The 17,112-nt window shown below is 44.3% G+C and overlaps 1 protein-coding gene across 1 annotated transcript in view; it reads left to right on the forward strand.

Moving 5' to 3' along the window:
* LOC140207929 (uncharacterized) overlaps nucleotides 1-17,112 on the forward strand; it is a 38,469-nt gene that overhangs the window by 17,572 nt on the left and 3,785 nt on the right. Inside the window, exons 5-6 of the mRNA XM_072276467.1 lie at nucleotides 4,993-5,310; nucleotides 14,562-14,688. Coding sequence (XP_072132568.1) covers nucleotides 4,993-5,310; nucleotides 14,562-14,688 — 445 coding nt within the window. The remainder of the gene's footprint in view (nucleotides 1-4,992; nucleotides 5,311-14,561; nucleotides 14,689-17,112) is intronic.

Genomic DNA, 17,112 nt, shown 5'->3' on the forward strand with positions numbered 1-17,112 from the left:
CAGACTCCCCGTTTCCTCAGCACTACCGGCCCCTCCACCTATCTTCTTATCGTCAGCACACTTAGCCACAAAGCCATCTATTCCATAATCCAAATCGTTGATGTACAATGTAAAAAGAAGCGGCCCCAACACGGACCCCTGTGGAACACCACTGGTAACCGGCAGCCAAACAGAATAGGATCCCTTTATTCCCACTCTCCGTTTCCCGCCAATCAGCCAACGCTCTATCCACGTATGCAACATTCTCGTAATTCCATGGGTTCTTTTCTTGTTAAGTAGCCTCATGTGTGGCACGGTGTCAAACGCCTTCTGAAAATCCAAATATAAAACATCCACTGTACGTCCCTTGTCTAGCCTACTGGTAATTTCCTCAAAAAATTGCAATAGGTTTGTCCGGCAGGATTTTCCTTTAATTAATCCATGCTGAGTTCTGCCTATCTTGTCATATGCCTCCAGGTACTCTGTAACCTCATCCTTGACAATCGACTCCAACAACTTCCCAACCACCGATATCAAGGTAACAGGTCTATAATTTCCTTTTTGCTTCCTTGCCCCCTTCTTAAATAGCGGAGTGACATTTGCAATCTTCCAGTCCTCCAGAACCATGCCAGAATCTATCGACTTTTGAAAGATCATCGCCAATGCCTCCACAATCTCCACAGCTACTTCCTTCAGAACACACGGGTGAATTCCATCTGGTCCAGGAGATTTATCTACTTTTAGACAATTCAGCATCCTGAGTACTTTCTCTGTCATAATTGTGACTGCGCACACTTCTCTTCCCTGCCACCCTTGAGTGTCTGGTATACTGCTGATGTCTTCCTCAGTGAAGACTGATGCAAAATATTCGTTCTGTTCCTCTGCCATCTCCTTTTCTCCCATTAAAATTTCTCCAGCATCATTTTCTATCTGCCCTATATCTACTCTCAACTGTCTTTTACTCTTTATATACTTGAAAAAGCTTTTAGTATCCTCTTTGATATTATTTGCTAGCTTCCTTTCATAGTTAATCTTTTTCCCTCTTAATGACCTTCTTGGTTTCCTTTTGGAAGGTTTTAAAAACTTTCAAATGCTCTGTCTTCCCACTAATTTTTTCTTCCTTGTATGCCCTCTCCTTTGCTTTAACTTTGGCTTTGACTTCCCTTGTCAGCCACGGTTGCATCCTTTTTCCACTCGAAAATGTCTTGTTTATTGGAATATACCTGTTTTGCACCTTCCTCATTTCTCGCATAAACTCCAGCCACTGCTGCTCTGCTGTCTTTCCCGCCAGTGTCCCTTTCCAGTCAACTTTGGCCAGTTCCTCTCTCATGCCACTGTAATTTCCTTTACTCCACTGAAATACCGACACATCAGATTTCGGCTTCTCTTTTTCAAATTTCACAGTGAACTCAATGATGTTATGATCAGTGCCCCCTAACGGTTCCTTCACCTCAATCTCTCTAATCACCCCCGGTTCATTACACAATACCCAATCCAGTACAGCCGATCCCCTAGTGGGTTCAACAACAAGCTGTTTTAAAAAGCCATCTCGCAGACAGTTTACAAATTCTCTCTCTTGAGATGCAGTGCCGACCTGATGTTCCCAATCCACTCGCATGTTAAAATCCCCCACAATTATCATAACACTGCCCTTCTGACAAGCCTTTTCTACTTCCAGTTGTAATTTGTAGTCCACATCCCTGCAGCTGTTTGGAGGCCTATAAATAACTGCCATCAGGGTCCTTTTACCCCTGCGATTTCTTAGCTCAACCCATAAAGACTCTGCACCTTCCGATCCTATATCACCTCTCTCTAATGATTTAATATCATTTCTTACTAATAAAACCACGCCTCCCCCTCTGCCTACCTTCCTATCCTTCCGATACACCATGTATCCTTGGACGTTCAGCTCCCAGAGACATGCATCCTTTAGCTAGGTCCCAGTGATGGCCACAATATCATACTTGCCAATCTGTAGCTGTACAACAAGATCATCCACCTTGTTCCTTATGCTGTGTGCATTTAAGTACAGCACCTTAAGACCAGTATTTGATACTTTTCGCTTTGATTTCACTGCAACTTTATTGCATTGCAACTCATCCCAATGGCTACAAATTTGCCTCATCACCTGCCTGTCTATCCTGACATCTTTACTGCTCACTATCTTAGATTTATTTCTGTTTTCTCCTTCCTCCGCTCTGTCATTCCGGTTCCCATTCCCCTGCCAAATTAGTTTAAACCCTCCCTGACAGCTCTATTAAACTTTCCCGCCAGGATATTGGTCCCCTTCGGGTTCAGGTGTAACCTGTCCTTTTTGAACAAGTCATACTTCCCCCAGAAGACATCCCAAGTATCCAAGAATCTGAAGCCCTGCCCCCTACACCAGTCTCTCAGCCACGCATTCATCTGCCTGATCCGACTATTCTTGCCCTCGCTAGCACATGCACAGGTAGCAATCCCGAGATTACTACCCTGGAGGTCCTGCTTTTCAGTTTCCTTCCTAACTCCTGGAAATCTCTCTTCAGTACCTCCTCCTTTGTCCTATCTATGTCATTGGTACCAACATGTACCAAGACAACTGGCTGCTCACCCTCCCCCTTTAGAATATTCAGGACCCGATCTGAGACATCCCGTATCCTGGCACCTGGGAGGCAACACACCATGCGGGTATCTCTATCAGGCTCACAGAATCTCCTGTCCGTTCCTCTGAGTATGAAATCACCCACGACCATCGCATTTCTCTTCTCCCTCCTTCTCTCCTGCACAACAGCGCTAGGCTCAGTGCCAGAGACCCAGTCACCGTAGGCGTCCCCTGTCAGGTCATCCTCCTCAACAGCATCCAGAACAAGATATTTGTTGCTAAGGGGGACAGCCACAGGCGTGCTCTCCAGTATTCGGGCATTTCCCTTCCCTCTCTTGACATTGACCCAGTTTTCTGACTCCTGTAGCCTAGGGATGACTACCTCCCTGTAGCTCCTGTCTAGCACCTCTTCACTTTGCCTGATAAGCAGTAGGTCATCAAGCTGCAGCTCCAGATCCCTAACACGGTCTCTGAGGAGCTGCATCTCGGTGCACCTGGCGCAGATGTGGCCATCAGGGAGGCTGGAGGTCTCCCAGGATTCCCACATCAGACACCCCGAACAAAGCACTAACCCTGCAGGCATGCTATCTAATTCTACAGGAATGAAACAGGAAAATTACGTCTACTCACCCACTTACCTCGCCAAACAGGCCGGGGGGTGGGGGGAGAAAAAAAGAGTTGGTGCTTCGCTCTCGCCTCTTCCCGTTTACCTCCGAAGCCCGTTGAAGCCAAAGCCCTACACTCTGCTCCCACTCACTCCGCTGCCCGCTTCGACAGCTGCCCACTGTACAGGGTGGTCTCCTTTTTAAACTCTCCGCGCGGTCCTGTTGACATCACACGCCTGCGCAGTCTCACCCTTCTTGCACTCGAAGACGTTTTTTTTTAAACCTGCCTTCCTTCAGAATTCAGCTCCCACGACGCTCTGTAGTCCCGATCCAAAAGAGAGCCGTTAGTAGCAACCTGCCTTTTTAAACACTCCGCGCGGTCCTGACTTCACGCGCCTGCGCAGTTTCGCCCTTCTTGCACTCGAAGAAGTCTTTAAAAAAAACTTTAGGTGGGGAACACCGTTATTTTGGCATGAACCTATAGCATGCTCTATAGACATATATGATGCTGCTGTTCTAATAATAATGTTGGAAAATCGAAGTCGGAAATGTAGTTTAAAGTGCACAGGGTTTGGGGAAAATTACACATGAAATCCAGCGTACATTATAACAAGGTTCGGCCAAACATTCATTGAGAGCTGACGCTAATGGATAGTCATTGATCATGTATAAGAACGTTGGGAGAGATTGATAAGGTAGAGAGTGACAATTCTGACTTACACTTCCTTATTCTAAGATCGAAATCTGGACTTGGGAACCGGCCATCAATAAGACTTGTAAGCATGAGAACATGTGGCTCCCCCGGTTCGTTCCTCCCACGAGACGATGAAGGCTAATCTGACCCAAGTCTCATATCCTTGCTCCGATACGTATAGCATCCAAGAAGTCCAAACACTCTTTAGTCTCGGCTGGAAACAGTAAATGAGAGCCCCTAGGCGTCCCCCCTCCCCGACCCCAACCAGCACCATATTCAGAGTTCTCTAAGATAGAGAATGTCAAATGTTCACCACCCGCTTTGAGTAGAAACACGTCCATGATTGCATTTTAATTACATGACGACTCACTCAGAACCTTCCCTCCAGTTCTGGATATCCTCGCCCACCAAATCACACCGATTCAGGATCCTACATGAAACTAATAGATCCTAAGCAAAGACAAAAGTGTAGCAGATTTCACGACACGTGCCGTCAATAATAATCCTGATTCTGATCCTGAGATGAGAAGGTGCTCAAACACCAGAGGTGCAGATGGGTGGTATAATAGGGTAGAACGAATTGTAAGCGGACTCGGCTAACAACATCACCAGTAAAATCAGGGTCTTACATAACAGCGGTACTGTGTGCGTGCGGGCACTCTCGCTTGTGTGTGTGTGTGTGTGTGTGTGTGTGTGTGTGTGTGTGTGTGAGTGTGTGTGTGTGTGTGTGTGTGTGTGCGCGCGAAAACAAATCGGAGTCGCTGGACGGGGCTCTATCCAACGAGCTCTGCCGCATCTGACGACTGAATCAAATGATGTAGCCCAGAGAAGTGCGGTTCTATCTCCGAGTGTAATGGAAGGCAGATGTTGTGCTCTCGATATGGCGCTGCTGCCGTTCCCAGCGCTTGTTCTGTGTTTCTTCATAACTGTTTGTGAGGGCCTCCCGGACGGTTGGTGTTCAGAGAATCAACAGGGCGGTGCGTGGATGCGGGATAGAAGATTAGTTTACAAGAGACGATCTACGTATTGAGCTGGGTATGGTATTTTAAATATCTGTAATTATTGAGCTGCATGCATTTCTCCGGTCTCTGCGCCTTTGTTGCTTTAACCTCATACGATATTCTCATCCTCAGGTGAGTCTCAGCGTTTTACCATCGACGTAGAGCACAGTAAAATATCCGCAACCGTCGGGGGAAATGCATCATTTTCAGTGCAGACGTCGGGGGAGATGTCAAGTGGAAGCTGGACCTTTAACGAGAAAACGGTCTGTCAGTGGATCGATCAACTCGTGTCTATTGATAATTCTTATACATCGCGAGCTGAGCTATCCACCTCCACCGGGTCGCTGCTGCTAAAGACGGTGAACAAGGCAGACAGTGGAGAGTACCAGGTGAACATGGTTCCAACCAGCGGCCCACAAACCTCAGCGACCGTCACTCTCGAAGTCACTGGTAAGTGAGACGTTGGTTTTGGTCACTCATTTATTGGAGGGCTGTTTTTTTTTTATTTTTTTCTTTGTTTCATCTTTACCTTCCAACTTACTTTGTTACACTATAAGTCACTGAGATGGTTTATCTTTTGTTGAACGGAAAATGTTAGCCAATACATAGGATAACTTTGCCCTGCATTTAGTATGGAATCTTGCCAGTTAGGCATCGGCTGAATCAAAAAAAAATAAGATCTTGGGGGCTTGTGGGTGTGGAACCCGAGGCCGTGTGACCGCAGCCCAGCCTGGCTTTCACATCTAGCATGATTATGCCAGTTTACTTTAAAAATGAACTGCTCTTTGACACAGGACTCATTTCAATTTTTCACTCATTTCCGTTTAGTATTCGAACTGTGTGTGTATGACTGGTTGTGTGTGTTTGTGTGTGTGTGTGTGTGTGTGTGTGTGTGTGTGTGTGTGTGTGTGTGTGTGTGCGTGTGTGTGTGTTTGTGTGAATGGCATTGAGCTAATATCGCTTTGTGTGATCTTGAGGGCAGTTTAACCCCGGAATATCAGCTGAAGAACCCTGTGACGCCCCGGAACACACTGACAATAATGTCACCGCTCTGGAACACTGATAAACTCTTTCAAAGTAGACTTATAATGCAGAAGTTCAGAATCAGAAGAGAATCCCGCGTTGAAATATAAAACGATTAATAGAAAAACAGAGGGTGTGAAAAAATGTGTTTATCGGGGGTGAGAAGAATGTGTTTTGGCACCTGATGAAATTATCAATCTGATCAAATGTCTCGTTTGTATTGGCTCATGTGTTTAACTGGAAAGTTGCTTCTGTTGCTGCTGGCAAGGATGGAGTTCAGGTGAAGGATGCCCATTTGCTTTCAGTGCGAAGCAACTTCCAGCAAATCTATTCAACCACGCTAATTGCCCTAAAATATTCTCATGATGCCGCCAGTGCTGTGTAATCTGACCTTTCAGATTCTGCTCAACCATCTCAAATAACCACAGAGGAAATTGTTGCATTTTACTCTGGTGACGAAAAGGACAAAATAATGCTTTCTGACATAACTCTGAATTTAAAAAGAGAAATTATCAGAAACATCGGCAAGCTAGGCAGACATCATGGAGAGATAAATTTAATGCAACAGGCGCTCAGATGGATGACATTTCCTTGGATCCCGTTCTGAGAGATCAGTGATGTTCTCAGCAAACCATGGGTTCCGTTCTGCTTTGCATGTGTGCTACCAGATTCTCACGAACGGGAAAATGTACGCCCTGTTTACCCAATTTCCCCCTGGGATCAATATGACTATGACTATGTCTATGACTATGACTGTTGCAACTTGACCACATCACTGCATCATCAACTGATCGAGGTAGATTTCATCTAAAGTCTCCTGTGTGACCTAGCAACTATTAAGTCTTTAGTTTATGTTAAGAATTGAATGTAGACAACACTATACTTTGACAGATCTACAGGATAGCTTTTGGGTTGTTAAAGTAAATATTTGCATGCTTTCAGTACACGTTCAGGGTCACTGTTTCAACACGTGTGGAAACACAACGATACCAGTGTTGGTTACCAATACACACTCACCTTCAAATGCTGTCCACACATTTCATTGTTGCTTTCGAGCTAGAATTTGGTTATTGAGTGAGGAGCTTCACACTGTTCAATATTGTGAGCAATGCTTGTCGTAACAAAGTAAGACTTTTAAGCCAGTTTCACTTTCTAACAGCAAAGAAATATACTATAGATTCAAAGAGTCATACAACATGGAAACTCGCCATATGTACTCCACCTCGGACATTGGGACTTTTAATTTGTGTGTGTTTCATTGCGATGTCCTCTCAGTATTTTAAGCTATTGTGACTACACGCCCAAAGGCATCATACATTCCCCACCCTCCTCAGTCCTGGAATTTTTCCTGTGAAGAGTCATCCTTATGTTTTTTTTTTCTTTTCCAGTGTGCAGTCCAACTATTACTCTGAGCTGAAAAAAGGCTGAAAATTTGCATCACTTTAAATTGACATTATACAGTATAAAGGACAATTTGAGATGCGCGGTAACAAAGGCTATGTGCGCGGGAATATTTCAGCTACTGCCTGGACGCGCATCTGCACAGCTCAGAGGGAACCCTAGTTGTTAACCTCCTCGGGATCCTCTCCAAACGAGAGATACAATTTCTCACAAGTGGAACACAAAACTGCTCACAGTACTCTAAGTGCTGTCTGACCAATACCAAAACCTCTGCGTTATATCAAATCAAATTTCTAACACATATTCCACTTCAATCGACCTCGTAGACTCCTAAGCAATTTTAATTTAGAATTTACGCACTGGGCCTTTCAGTCTACTATGGTAATCAAGGACAGAGAAATAATGGATGGTAACATAAAGTCGTGACCGCAGGGGATTTTAATTTCCCACATATCGATTGGGATTCCCATACTGTTAAAGGTCTAGACGGGTTAGAGTTTCTAAAATGTGTTCAGTAAAGTTTTCTAAATTAATATATAGAGGTGCCAACTAGAGTGGATGCAATATTAGATCTCCTATTCGGAAACGAGTTAGGACAGGTGACGGAAGTGTGTGTATGGGGAGCACTTTGGTTCCAGTGATCATAACACCATTAGTTTCAACTTGATAATGGAAAGGATAGATCTGGTCCTCGGGTTGGGGTTCTAAACTGGAAAAAGGCCAAATTTGAAGAAATGAGAAAGGATCTAAAAACCGTGGATTGGCACAGGTTGTTTTCTGGCAAGAATGTGATTGGTAACTGGGAGACCTTCAAAGGTGAAATTTTGAGAGTGCAGAGTGTGCATGTTCCTGTCAGGATTAAAGGCAAAGTGAATAGGAATAAAGAACGTTGGTTCTCAAGGGATATTGGAACTCTGATAAAGAGGAAGAGGGAGATATATGACATGTATCGGAAGCAGGGGGCAAATAAGGTGCTTGAGGAGTATAACAATGCAGAAAGATACTTAAGAAAGAAATCAGGAGGGCTAAAAGAAGACATGAGATTGCTTGAGGCAAATCAGAGTGGATAAATCCCCAGGACCTGACAGGGTATACTCTCGGACCTTGAAGAAGACTAGTGTTGAAATTGCAGGGGCCCTGGCAGATATATTTAAAATGCCAGTATCTACGGGTGAGGTGCTGGAGGATTGGAGAGTGGCTCATGTGGTTCCGTTATTTAAAAAAAGGCTCTAAAAGTAATCCAGGAAATTATAGGCCAGTAAGTTTGTCGTCGGTAGTAGGTAAATTATTGGAAGGAGTACTGAGAGGTAGGATCTAAAAGTATTTGGATAGACAGGGACTTATTAGGGAAAGCCACATGGCTTTGTGCGTGGTAGGTCATACTTAACCAATCTATTAGATTTATTCGAGGAAGTTACCAGGAAAGTGGATGAAGCGAAGGCAGTGGATATTGTCTACATGGACTTCAGTAAGGCCTTTGACCAGGTCCAGCAAGGGAGTTTAGTTAGGAAGATTCAGTCGCTAGGTATACATGGAGAGGTAGTAAATTGGATTAGACATTGGCTCAATGGAAGAAGCCAGAGAGTGGTGGTAGAGAATTGCTTCTCCCAGTGGAGGCCTGTGACTAGTGGTGTGCCACAGGGATCAGTGCTGGGTCCATTGTTATTTGTCATCTATATCAATGATCTGGATGACAATATGGTAAATTGGATCAGCAAATTTGCTGATGATACAAAGGTTGGAGGTGTAGTGGACAGTGAGGAATTTACCTTGCAGAGGCATTTGGACCAGCTGGAAAAATGGGCTGAAAAATGGCAGATGGCGTTTAATGCAGACAAGTGTGAGGTATTGCACTTTGGAAGGACAAACCAAGGAACAGCATAAATGGTAGGGCACTGAGGAGTGCAGGGGAACAGAGGGATCTGGGAATCCAATTAAAACATTCCTTAAAAGTGGCGTCACAGGTAGGTAGGGTCGTAAAGAGAGCCTTTGGCACATTGGCATTTATAAATCAAAGTATTGAGTATAAGAATTGGAATGTTCTGGTGAGGTTGTATAAGGCATTGGTGAGAGCTGATTTGGAGATTTGTGTACAGTTTTGGTCACCAACTTACAGGAAGGATTTTAATAAGGTTGAAAGAGTGCAGAGAAGGTTTACAAGGATGCTGCCAGGACTTGAGAAACTCAGTTACAGAGAAAGGTTGAATAGGTTACGACTTTATTCCCTGGAGCGTAGAAGAATGAGTGGAGATTTCATCGAGGTATATAAAATGATGATGGGTAGAGATAGAGTGAATTGAAAAAGGCTTTTTCCACTGAGGCGAGGGGTGAAAAAATCTGAGGGGATGGATTAAGGGTGAAGGGGGAAAAGTTTATAGGGAACATTGGGGGTGGGGGCTTCTTCACACAGAGAGTGGTGGGAGTGTGGAATGAGCTGCCAGATGAAGTGGTAAATGAGGGGTCACTTTTAACATTTAAGAAAAACTTACACAGGTACACGGATAAGATGTGTTTGGGGGATATGGTCCAGGTGCAGATCAGTGGGGCTAGTCAGAAAACTTGTTCGGCACAGCCAAGAAGGGCCAAGAGATCTGTTTCTGTGCTGTAATGTTCTATGGTTCTATGGTTAATTAGCAGCCAATTTGCCGTAATTGTTCATTTAAGTCTACAGGGAATAATTTTCCAGGTCGTGTTTGCCAGAGCTCTGGTAACTGAGGAGCAGGTAGAACTGCTCAGTTAAAATAATGGAGAGCTGTGTCTGCTCATCTGCGGCAGTAACCGAGGGGCATACTGAGCCCATGCTTGTAAGCAGGATGGTTCAGATCCAGTCTTCACAATGCAACATCATTTGACATCATGACGTATTGTGGAGTGAAGCTCCCGAAGTTCTGAGAAGTAGAAATGTTTCTCACAACACAGAGCCCTGAGCAGTACGAATGTAACTTCACGAAGTTGAGGAAGCAAACCCTTCGGTAATAAAATACAGCCACTGGATAAACTAAACGACCTAACCTTGTAGTTCTTGCAGAGCTTCAAAGAACACAACGTTCAGGTGTATAGTCAGAAAGCGCCGGAAACACTCCGAAGGTCATGCAGCGTCTGTGAAAGGAAAAACAGCGGTTGGCAACCTAATGTAGGACGGAGAGCCGAAAGAACAATAACGGCACACTCAAATGTGAAATGAACTATCACTGGATAGGGACAGTATTCCTCAAACAATTCCACAGAGAATTTTAGACTTGAATCGTTTCTTGCTACACTGAGGCTACCTGACTGCTGGAGTGTTTACTGCGATTCCTGTTTTTTTATTATTATTATTATTTAATATTTCCTGCGTCTCCAAAGTTTCTATTCTCTTTTGCTTAAAATTCTGTTAAATCCAAATCAACGGGAGAATGAAACTAAATATTCAGTTAACCCGCCCTGATAGACGGAGGACCAGTGATGTGCACTCCCAGCGATATAGCAGCCAGCATAATCGAAACCCCACCCACAATGGACATTTTCTCTTCTCTCTTCTCTCTTCCCCTATCCCTCCCCTCGGACAAACAATACAAAGCGTGAGAGCACGTACCAACAGGCATAAGGTCATAAGATGGAATCTTGCCTTTGCAATCTCCCTTAGCGTTTGACGGTGATGACCTTTTGTGGTAGCTCTTACGCTTTATTCTTCATTGTTTCTCTTTTACCTTATTCTAGCCCAATGTACTGTCTATTGATTTGATCTGTGGAAACAGTATGCAAGAAAAGACATATACCATGATACAATGTGACAATAGTAAAGTGTACCATTCTGCAGGACAGGACTCATTACAAGCAGGCCTAGTCAATGGGAAGGGGATTGAGATGTTCACACGACCGGAAGAAAGCATGGACACAAAGGGTTGAGTGGCCCACTTGTATTGGTAAAACGTGGTCTGGAATTTCAAGAACCTCCGAATGATTGTGCCCAGTCGTGTTTCATTATTATTTTTTTTTTCTTTTGGCATTACTTTGCTTCAAGCAAGAATTAGAAGAGTGATTTTAATATTGCATTGTACTGTGACTAAATCCTTCTCTCTACATGAAACCAGGAATAACAGAATCGGTATCAGAACTAGGTTTAATATAATTGGTATATGTCATGCAATATGCGGTTTTGTGGCAGTACATTGCAATGCAACATTCGAACAATAATTTAAAATTACAATATGTATATTGAAAAATAAATAATTAGTATAAAACAAGTGGGAAATAGTGAGTAGGTACCATTGTACAATCAGCAATCGGACCAAGAAGCTGGTCCTGAAACGCTGACTGTGTGTCTTCAACCTTCCGTACCTCCTCCATAACGAGAAGTTGACTTGGTCTTGATGATGGGGGATCCTAACGATGGGTGCTGCCTTAAAGTATCAAATTTCTGTGGTGTCCTCGATGACGGGGAGGCTAGTGCCCATGATGGAACAGGCTGAGTTTACAACCGTCAACAGCTTTTTCCGATCCTGTGCAGTGGCCCCTCCTCTTCAATGCCAAGCAGGGTGCTCGTTATTGCTCCAGACACTAATTCGCAGCTAGAATATGTGACAGACGTCAGCTTACGTCTTGCATATCAGACTTGAGGTTGAAGTTGATAGCGCTCAAAAACGATAACAGTATATTTCAATATTTCCTGCAATTTCAGCCGAATTCTATTTGAAATAACCTTCTTGAAATGGGTGTCTTTTGACATTGCAAATCAAATAAGCCCTGCGCTTTGCTGCTACTGTTTATCAATTGACTCAAACCACCAGCAATATCAACTTCTCAAGTGGCCATTTGACCGTCAAATTATGCAGCAACTTGTCATAACAAAGGCAGGAATGTAGTCATTCAAAGCGGAGCTCGGCTCGTAAATGTATGTGATGGATTGACGGTGGAATTGATCAATTAGAGTTACAGTGTCAGAGAGCAAAACAGCACAAACACAATCTCTTCACTCCAAGCTGACCACAGTGCCCATCCAGCTCGTTCCTGTTTCATGTGTTCAGCCCGTGCACCTCCAAACACATCCTTAATCCAGGTGTTTCTTAAATGATACGATTGTACTTCCCTTAGTCATTTCTTCTGGCAGCTGGTTCTATGTACTCACTACCCTGTGTCTAGTGTTTTTCACATCATTCTCCTCTTACCCTAGACACCTGTCCCTTGTTGTGGACTACCTGAACCTCGGTAAAAAGACCTTTACCACGCACATTTTCTGTGACGTTCGGAACCTTCAACACCATTACCTCCAACCCGGGTCTTCGTGTCCTGCCAACATCCTTGTATTTATTTCTGGAGTACTCCTTCCAGATTAACTACGTCGTACTAGCAGAGGGTGACCATATGAAACGTCTTTCCTCCTGTTACCTGTGTTTCTATGCAATCCACTGTGCAGAAATCCACACTAGTTGGGAGTGGGGGGTGGACATTGTGTGGAAGATATTGACTTTATTCGGTCCGCACGTGTGAATGAGAGGACAATTAATTCGCAACACAAGTAGAAAGGCACACATTATCCTTGCCTTCATCGGTCAGGGTGTTCAGTTTAAAGGTTGGGAAGTAATGATGCAGTGTTCAGAACTTTGGACGAGTCGCATCAGGAGTACTCTGTGCAGTCTGGTCACCCCATTTCCTGAAGTAAATAGAGGTTTTTGATTGAATGCTGAAAATGTTCAGCTGAATGCTGCCTGGCAGAGAGGTTGGACAAAGCTGGACTGTTTTCTATGGAGCATTGGTGACTGAGAGGAGACCTGACAGAAGTTGTATAAAGTTATGAACAAAGTGGATAGAGACGTTTTACTACTGCGGAAATGTCACTCTGGAGACGAGGGTTTTATGAACCGAAGCAGGAAATTTAAACAAGATGAGCATAACAAGTTTTATTTTTGCACTGACAGCTGCATGTCTGGAAAGGCTCCCATGGAGGTGAGAGGGATTCAGGGTACGGACGTTTAGGAGGGACTCAAACACACACAGGAGCAGACGTGGAATGGATGATATGGAAGCTGTGCAGGCCAAGGTGCATTTTAAAGTGGCACCGTGGCCGGCAGCCATATCAAGGGCCAAATGCCTTGTTTGTATGATATACTGGTTCCTATTCTGTGATCCATTACCAGTAGAGAACAGTTCAGACTCACAATTTCATTGACAACTGTTCTTTTTTGTAAATGTTTTAAGCCTTTTTCCATTGTGAACAATCTCCAATCCACCAAAACTGTTCGCTCCATTGAGCAATGTCTTCCAATAACCTACTGTAGAAAGTTGTCTCTGCATCACTCGTGTGTTCTGCAATGAACACGTAAGTTGCTTAAAACAAGGTAATCGAGTGAGTTTATTGTCTAATCCCTTCCATAAACTTTATTGGTTAATTCAAACACTAAACAGACCGGGTATATGTGTAAAATCATGTGAGCACACAGATAAATTGGTCACAGATTTTTTTTTTTTCACGCGAGTTGGGGCATAATTAATTGCAGGGCATTCGCTAAAGGTGAGAGAGAAGAAATCTAACAGGAACCTCAAGGGCAACATTACCACCAAGAGGGTGATCGATATATGGCGCAACTGACAGGGAAAGAGTCTGAGATAGGGGCAGTAACGATAATTAAAGGTATGATGATAGAAAGGTAAAGATTTAGAGATATATGAGCCAAAGGTGGCAACTGGGACTACCTTAATTTGGAATCTGAGTCAGTGTAGACCGGTCACAGTAAGGCCATGTGTCCACGCTGGAAATCTTTATTCCTCTGTGTCCAGTAAGATTTTGAGTATGCATTTTAAACTGTAATAAAACAAAACCCCGGTTTGCAAGGTTAATCAAAGGAGAATGGACTTTGACTGTGTTTTTCTCCACTGTATTACCCTAATCGCATAAGACCCTAAGACATAGGAGCTGAATTAAGCGATTCGGCCCAGATTCTGCTCCGCAATTCCACCATGGCTGATCTGTTCTCCCTTCAACTCCATCCACCTGCCTTCTCCCCATAACCTATAATTTTCTGACTAATCTAAAACCTGCCAACTTCTGCTTTAACTATACTCAGTGACTTGGCCTCCACATGCAGCTGCGGCAACAAATTCCACAGATTTACCACCCTCTGGCTGAAATTCCGCCTCATCCCTGTTCCAATGGACATCACTCTAATCTCAGGCTTTGTCCACTAAATCTAGACTGGCCCACTATAGGAAGCATCCTGTCCACATCCACTCTATCTCGGCCTTTCAATTCTTCAAAGGTTTTCAATGGTATCTCATTATCTCTTCGTTTTCATTTCTAGAACAAGTTGTACCACCTCCAAGCGGGTTGTCACGTGGAGCAATAGCCGGGATTGTGATTGGAGTCGTTGCTGGAGTGGCGCTGGCGAGTGGTTTAGTTTTCTGGATCATCAAGACAATGACAAGCAGGTACATAAATTTCATTCAAACCTGCCCTGCATTTTGGTAATACTCTCCGATGCATGATGTCCAAGTGTAACCAGAGATTACGAAATTTAACACGTCGTTCTGTGTATCATTCCAGCTATAACCTCACTCACATTTTGTCTGTCAGTTATTCAACGTTCATTGAAATCTGCTCCTTTTTATTGTACAGGGATCTAATTAATTCTGTGAAGGGGTCAGGGTGGGCTGATAGTGACTTTCAGTGCTTTGTTACGAATAACTTAATTTCCCGCTTTCTGCTACACGTGCGTGTTCTTCAGATCCCTTCGGGATATTCAGTGTCAAATTCGTGCCACTGGACACATGCCATCTATATTAAGGAGAACTCATTACTCGAAAATATATAGTTTTAATATAGATGCCATGTATGCAATGGCAAGTCATCACCTCGGTGAACTACTGCAGTCTGTGTGGTAATTTTCCCCCTAGAAAACCCTGAGTGACTATAAATCACCACGTGACACAGTGTCTAGAACCGCCGGCCGGTAGTTCCAGTGGCGTGGGTTTCAACCAGACCTCAAGTGTTATCTGCCTGTTGAATTTGCTCTAGATTTTACCACGTGAGGTTACCCTTACATCCCAACAAGATGCAGATTGGTTCATTCACTTCTAATTAGTCATGAGGTGGAGTCATTGGGGATTAATGAGAATACCAAAAATTAGAGGCAGGACTCGTTTAATCGGCCCCTCTAACGTGTTCCACAATCCAATGCCATCTGTCCACATCTCCCATTCTGCCCAAATTCCTCTTTGCCTTTAACCTTCCATGCAACCTACCCCAACAATGACCTGTCCTCCACCTCACAGCAGGACTGCGAAATCCAGAGATCCTCCAACCTCTGCCAGAAGCACCCACCTCTCAGAGTAATAAACAACCGCGGTTCCTGTCAACCCCCCACCCACCAATCCTGTGCTACTGACCCCACGATCAAGACTTTCCCGAGGTGTAAAACATAACCACATCCGTCCTGTCCTCTACCCTCGGGAACCGCTATGTTTCAGTAAGGATACCCCCAATCCTCTATCAGCCCGAGCAACATGCACACAAATTAGAACACAGAACATTGCAGCACAGGAACAGACCTTCTGTCCCACAGCACTGTGCCAAACTAATTATATTAGTAACCAAACCCAACCAAATGATTCCATTCTGCCTACGAAATGTAGACTTCCAATTTTCTGTTCATTCATATCCCTATCTAAGAGCCTTTTGAACAACACCATCGCATATCACTCCATCACCACCCAAGACAGCCACTACTTTTTGTGTCCAAAACGTTCCCACATTTAATTTGAATGTATCCCTCCCACTTTAAGTGCATTCCTTCCGGTTTTAGACATTGCAATGCAAGGAAAATAATACTATACCCCTAGCTAAGCCTCTCATGATGAGTCACTCCACGTATCAGAACAACGAATCTCCCTTCGACTGCCTCCAGTTCCAGTCTCTCCTTAAACAAATGAACCCAATCCATGCCCGTCAGTCCCGGTGTGGCCTTGCCAACATATCGGCTGTGTATCCATATCTACTTCTTCCTAAACTCCAACCATCTGCCAATGACAAGGATTTGGACAAATGGGTGCTTAGTGATGGGCACAGTCGTGGGGTCGAATGGTCTATTTTTGCCCGCTCCATGAACCTTCACCAAGGGTTATTCCATTCACCTTTGGTGGCCCGGCTACCGATCACGAATAAGCTTCCTACCCCTTCCCCCACGCACACACACGGAGGACCACGTCCTGAGAACTCATTTACTGCTCTCCAGAGATCCGCTACTATGGGCAAGACATGGGCCCCGCCGCTTGCAGCCATCTCAGCCACTGTAACGAGTCATCTGAAGGAGCTCATGAAACAGTGGGGCATTCGCTGGCAGTGCGGTGGTAACAGAATTCTAAATATAAAAATTTATTGCTGCCATCCCCAGCATTTACTAATGAGGCTGCTAACCAGTAACCGCCGACACATCATAAACAGTAAATACATGGCGCGATTAGTTGGAACTCAGGAGAGTTTTGCCACAACTGTACTCTTGACACCCATGGCAACCAGAGTCCAGACATCTCAACATCCTGTTCTTGAGGTTACCTTAGTACAACGAGAACTCTCTTGTTGGAAACCGTTACAATGCCCTCTGAGGTCGCCCACTCTTGGTTTCAGTGACTTCACTGTGTTCCTTCCCCATTCACCACTGAGCCGAAAGTTTTATAGCAAAGTTATCTTTCCAAGTGCATGAAGATAAGATACAGGAGTAGAATTAGGCCACTTGGCCCATGGAGTCTGCTCCGCCATTTCAGCATGGCTGATTCAGTTTTGCTCCATGCCCCAATCTCCTGCCTTCTTCTATCCCTCCTGCCATGACCAATCAAGAACCTATCAACATCTGTCGT

Source organism: Mobula birostris, chromosome 13, assembly GCF_030028105.1.
Source record: "Mobula birostris isolate sMobBir1 chromosome 13, sMobBir1.hap1, whole genome shotgun sequence".
Classification (NCBI taxonomy): Eukaryota; Metazoa; Chordata; class Chondrichthyes; order Myliobatiformes; family Myliobatidae; genus Mobula; species Mobula birostris.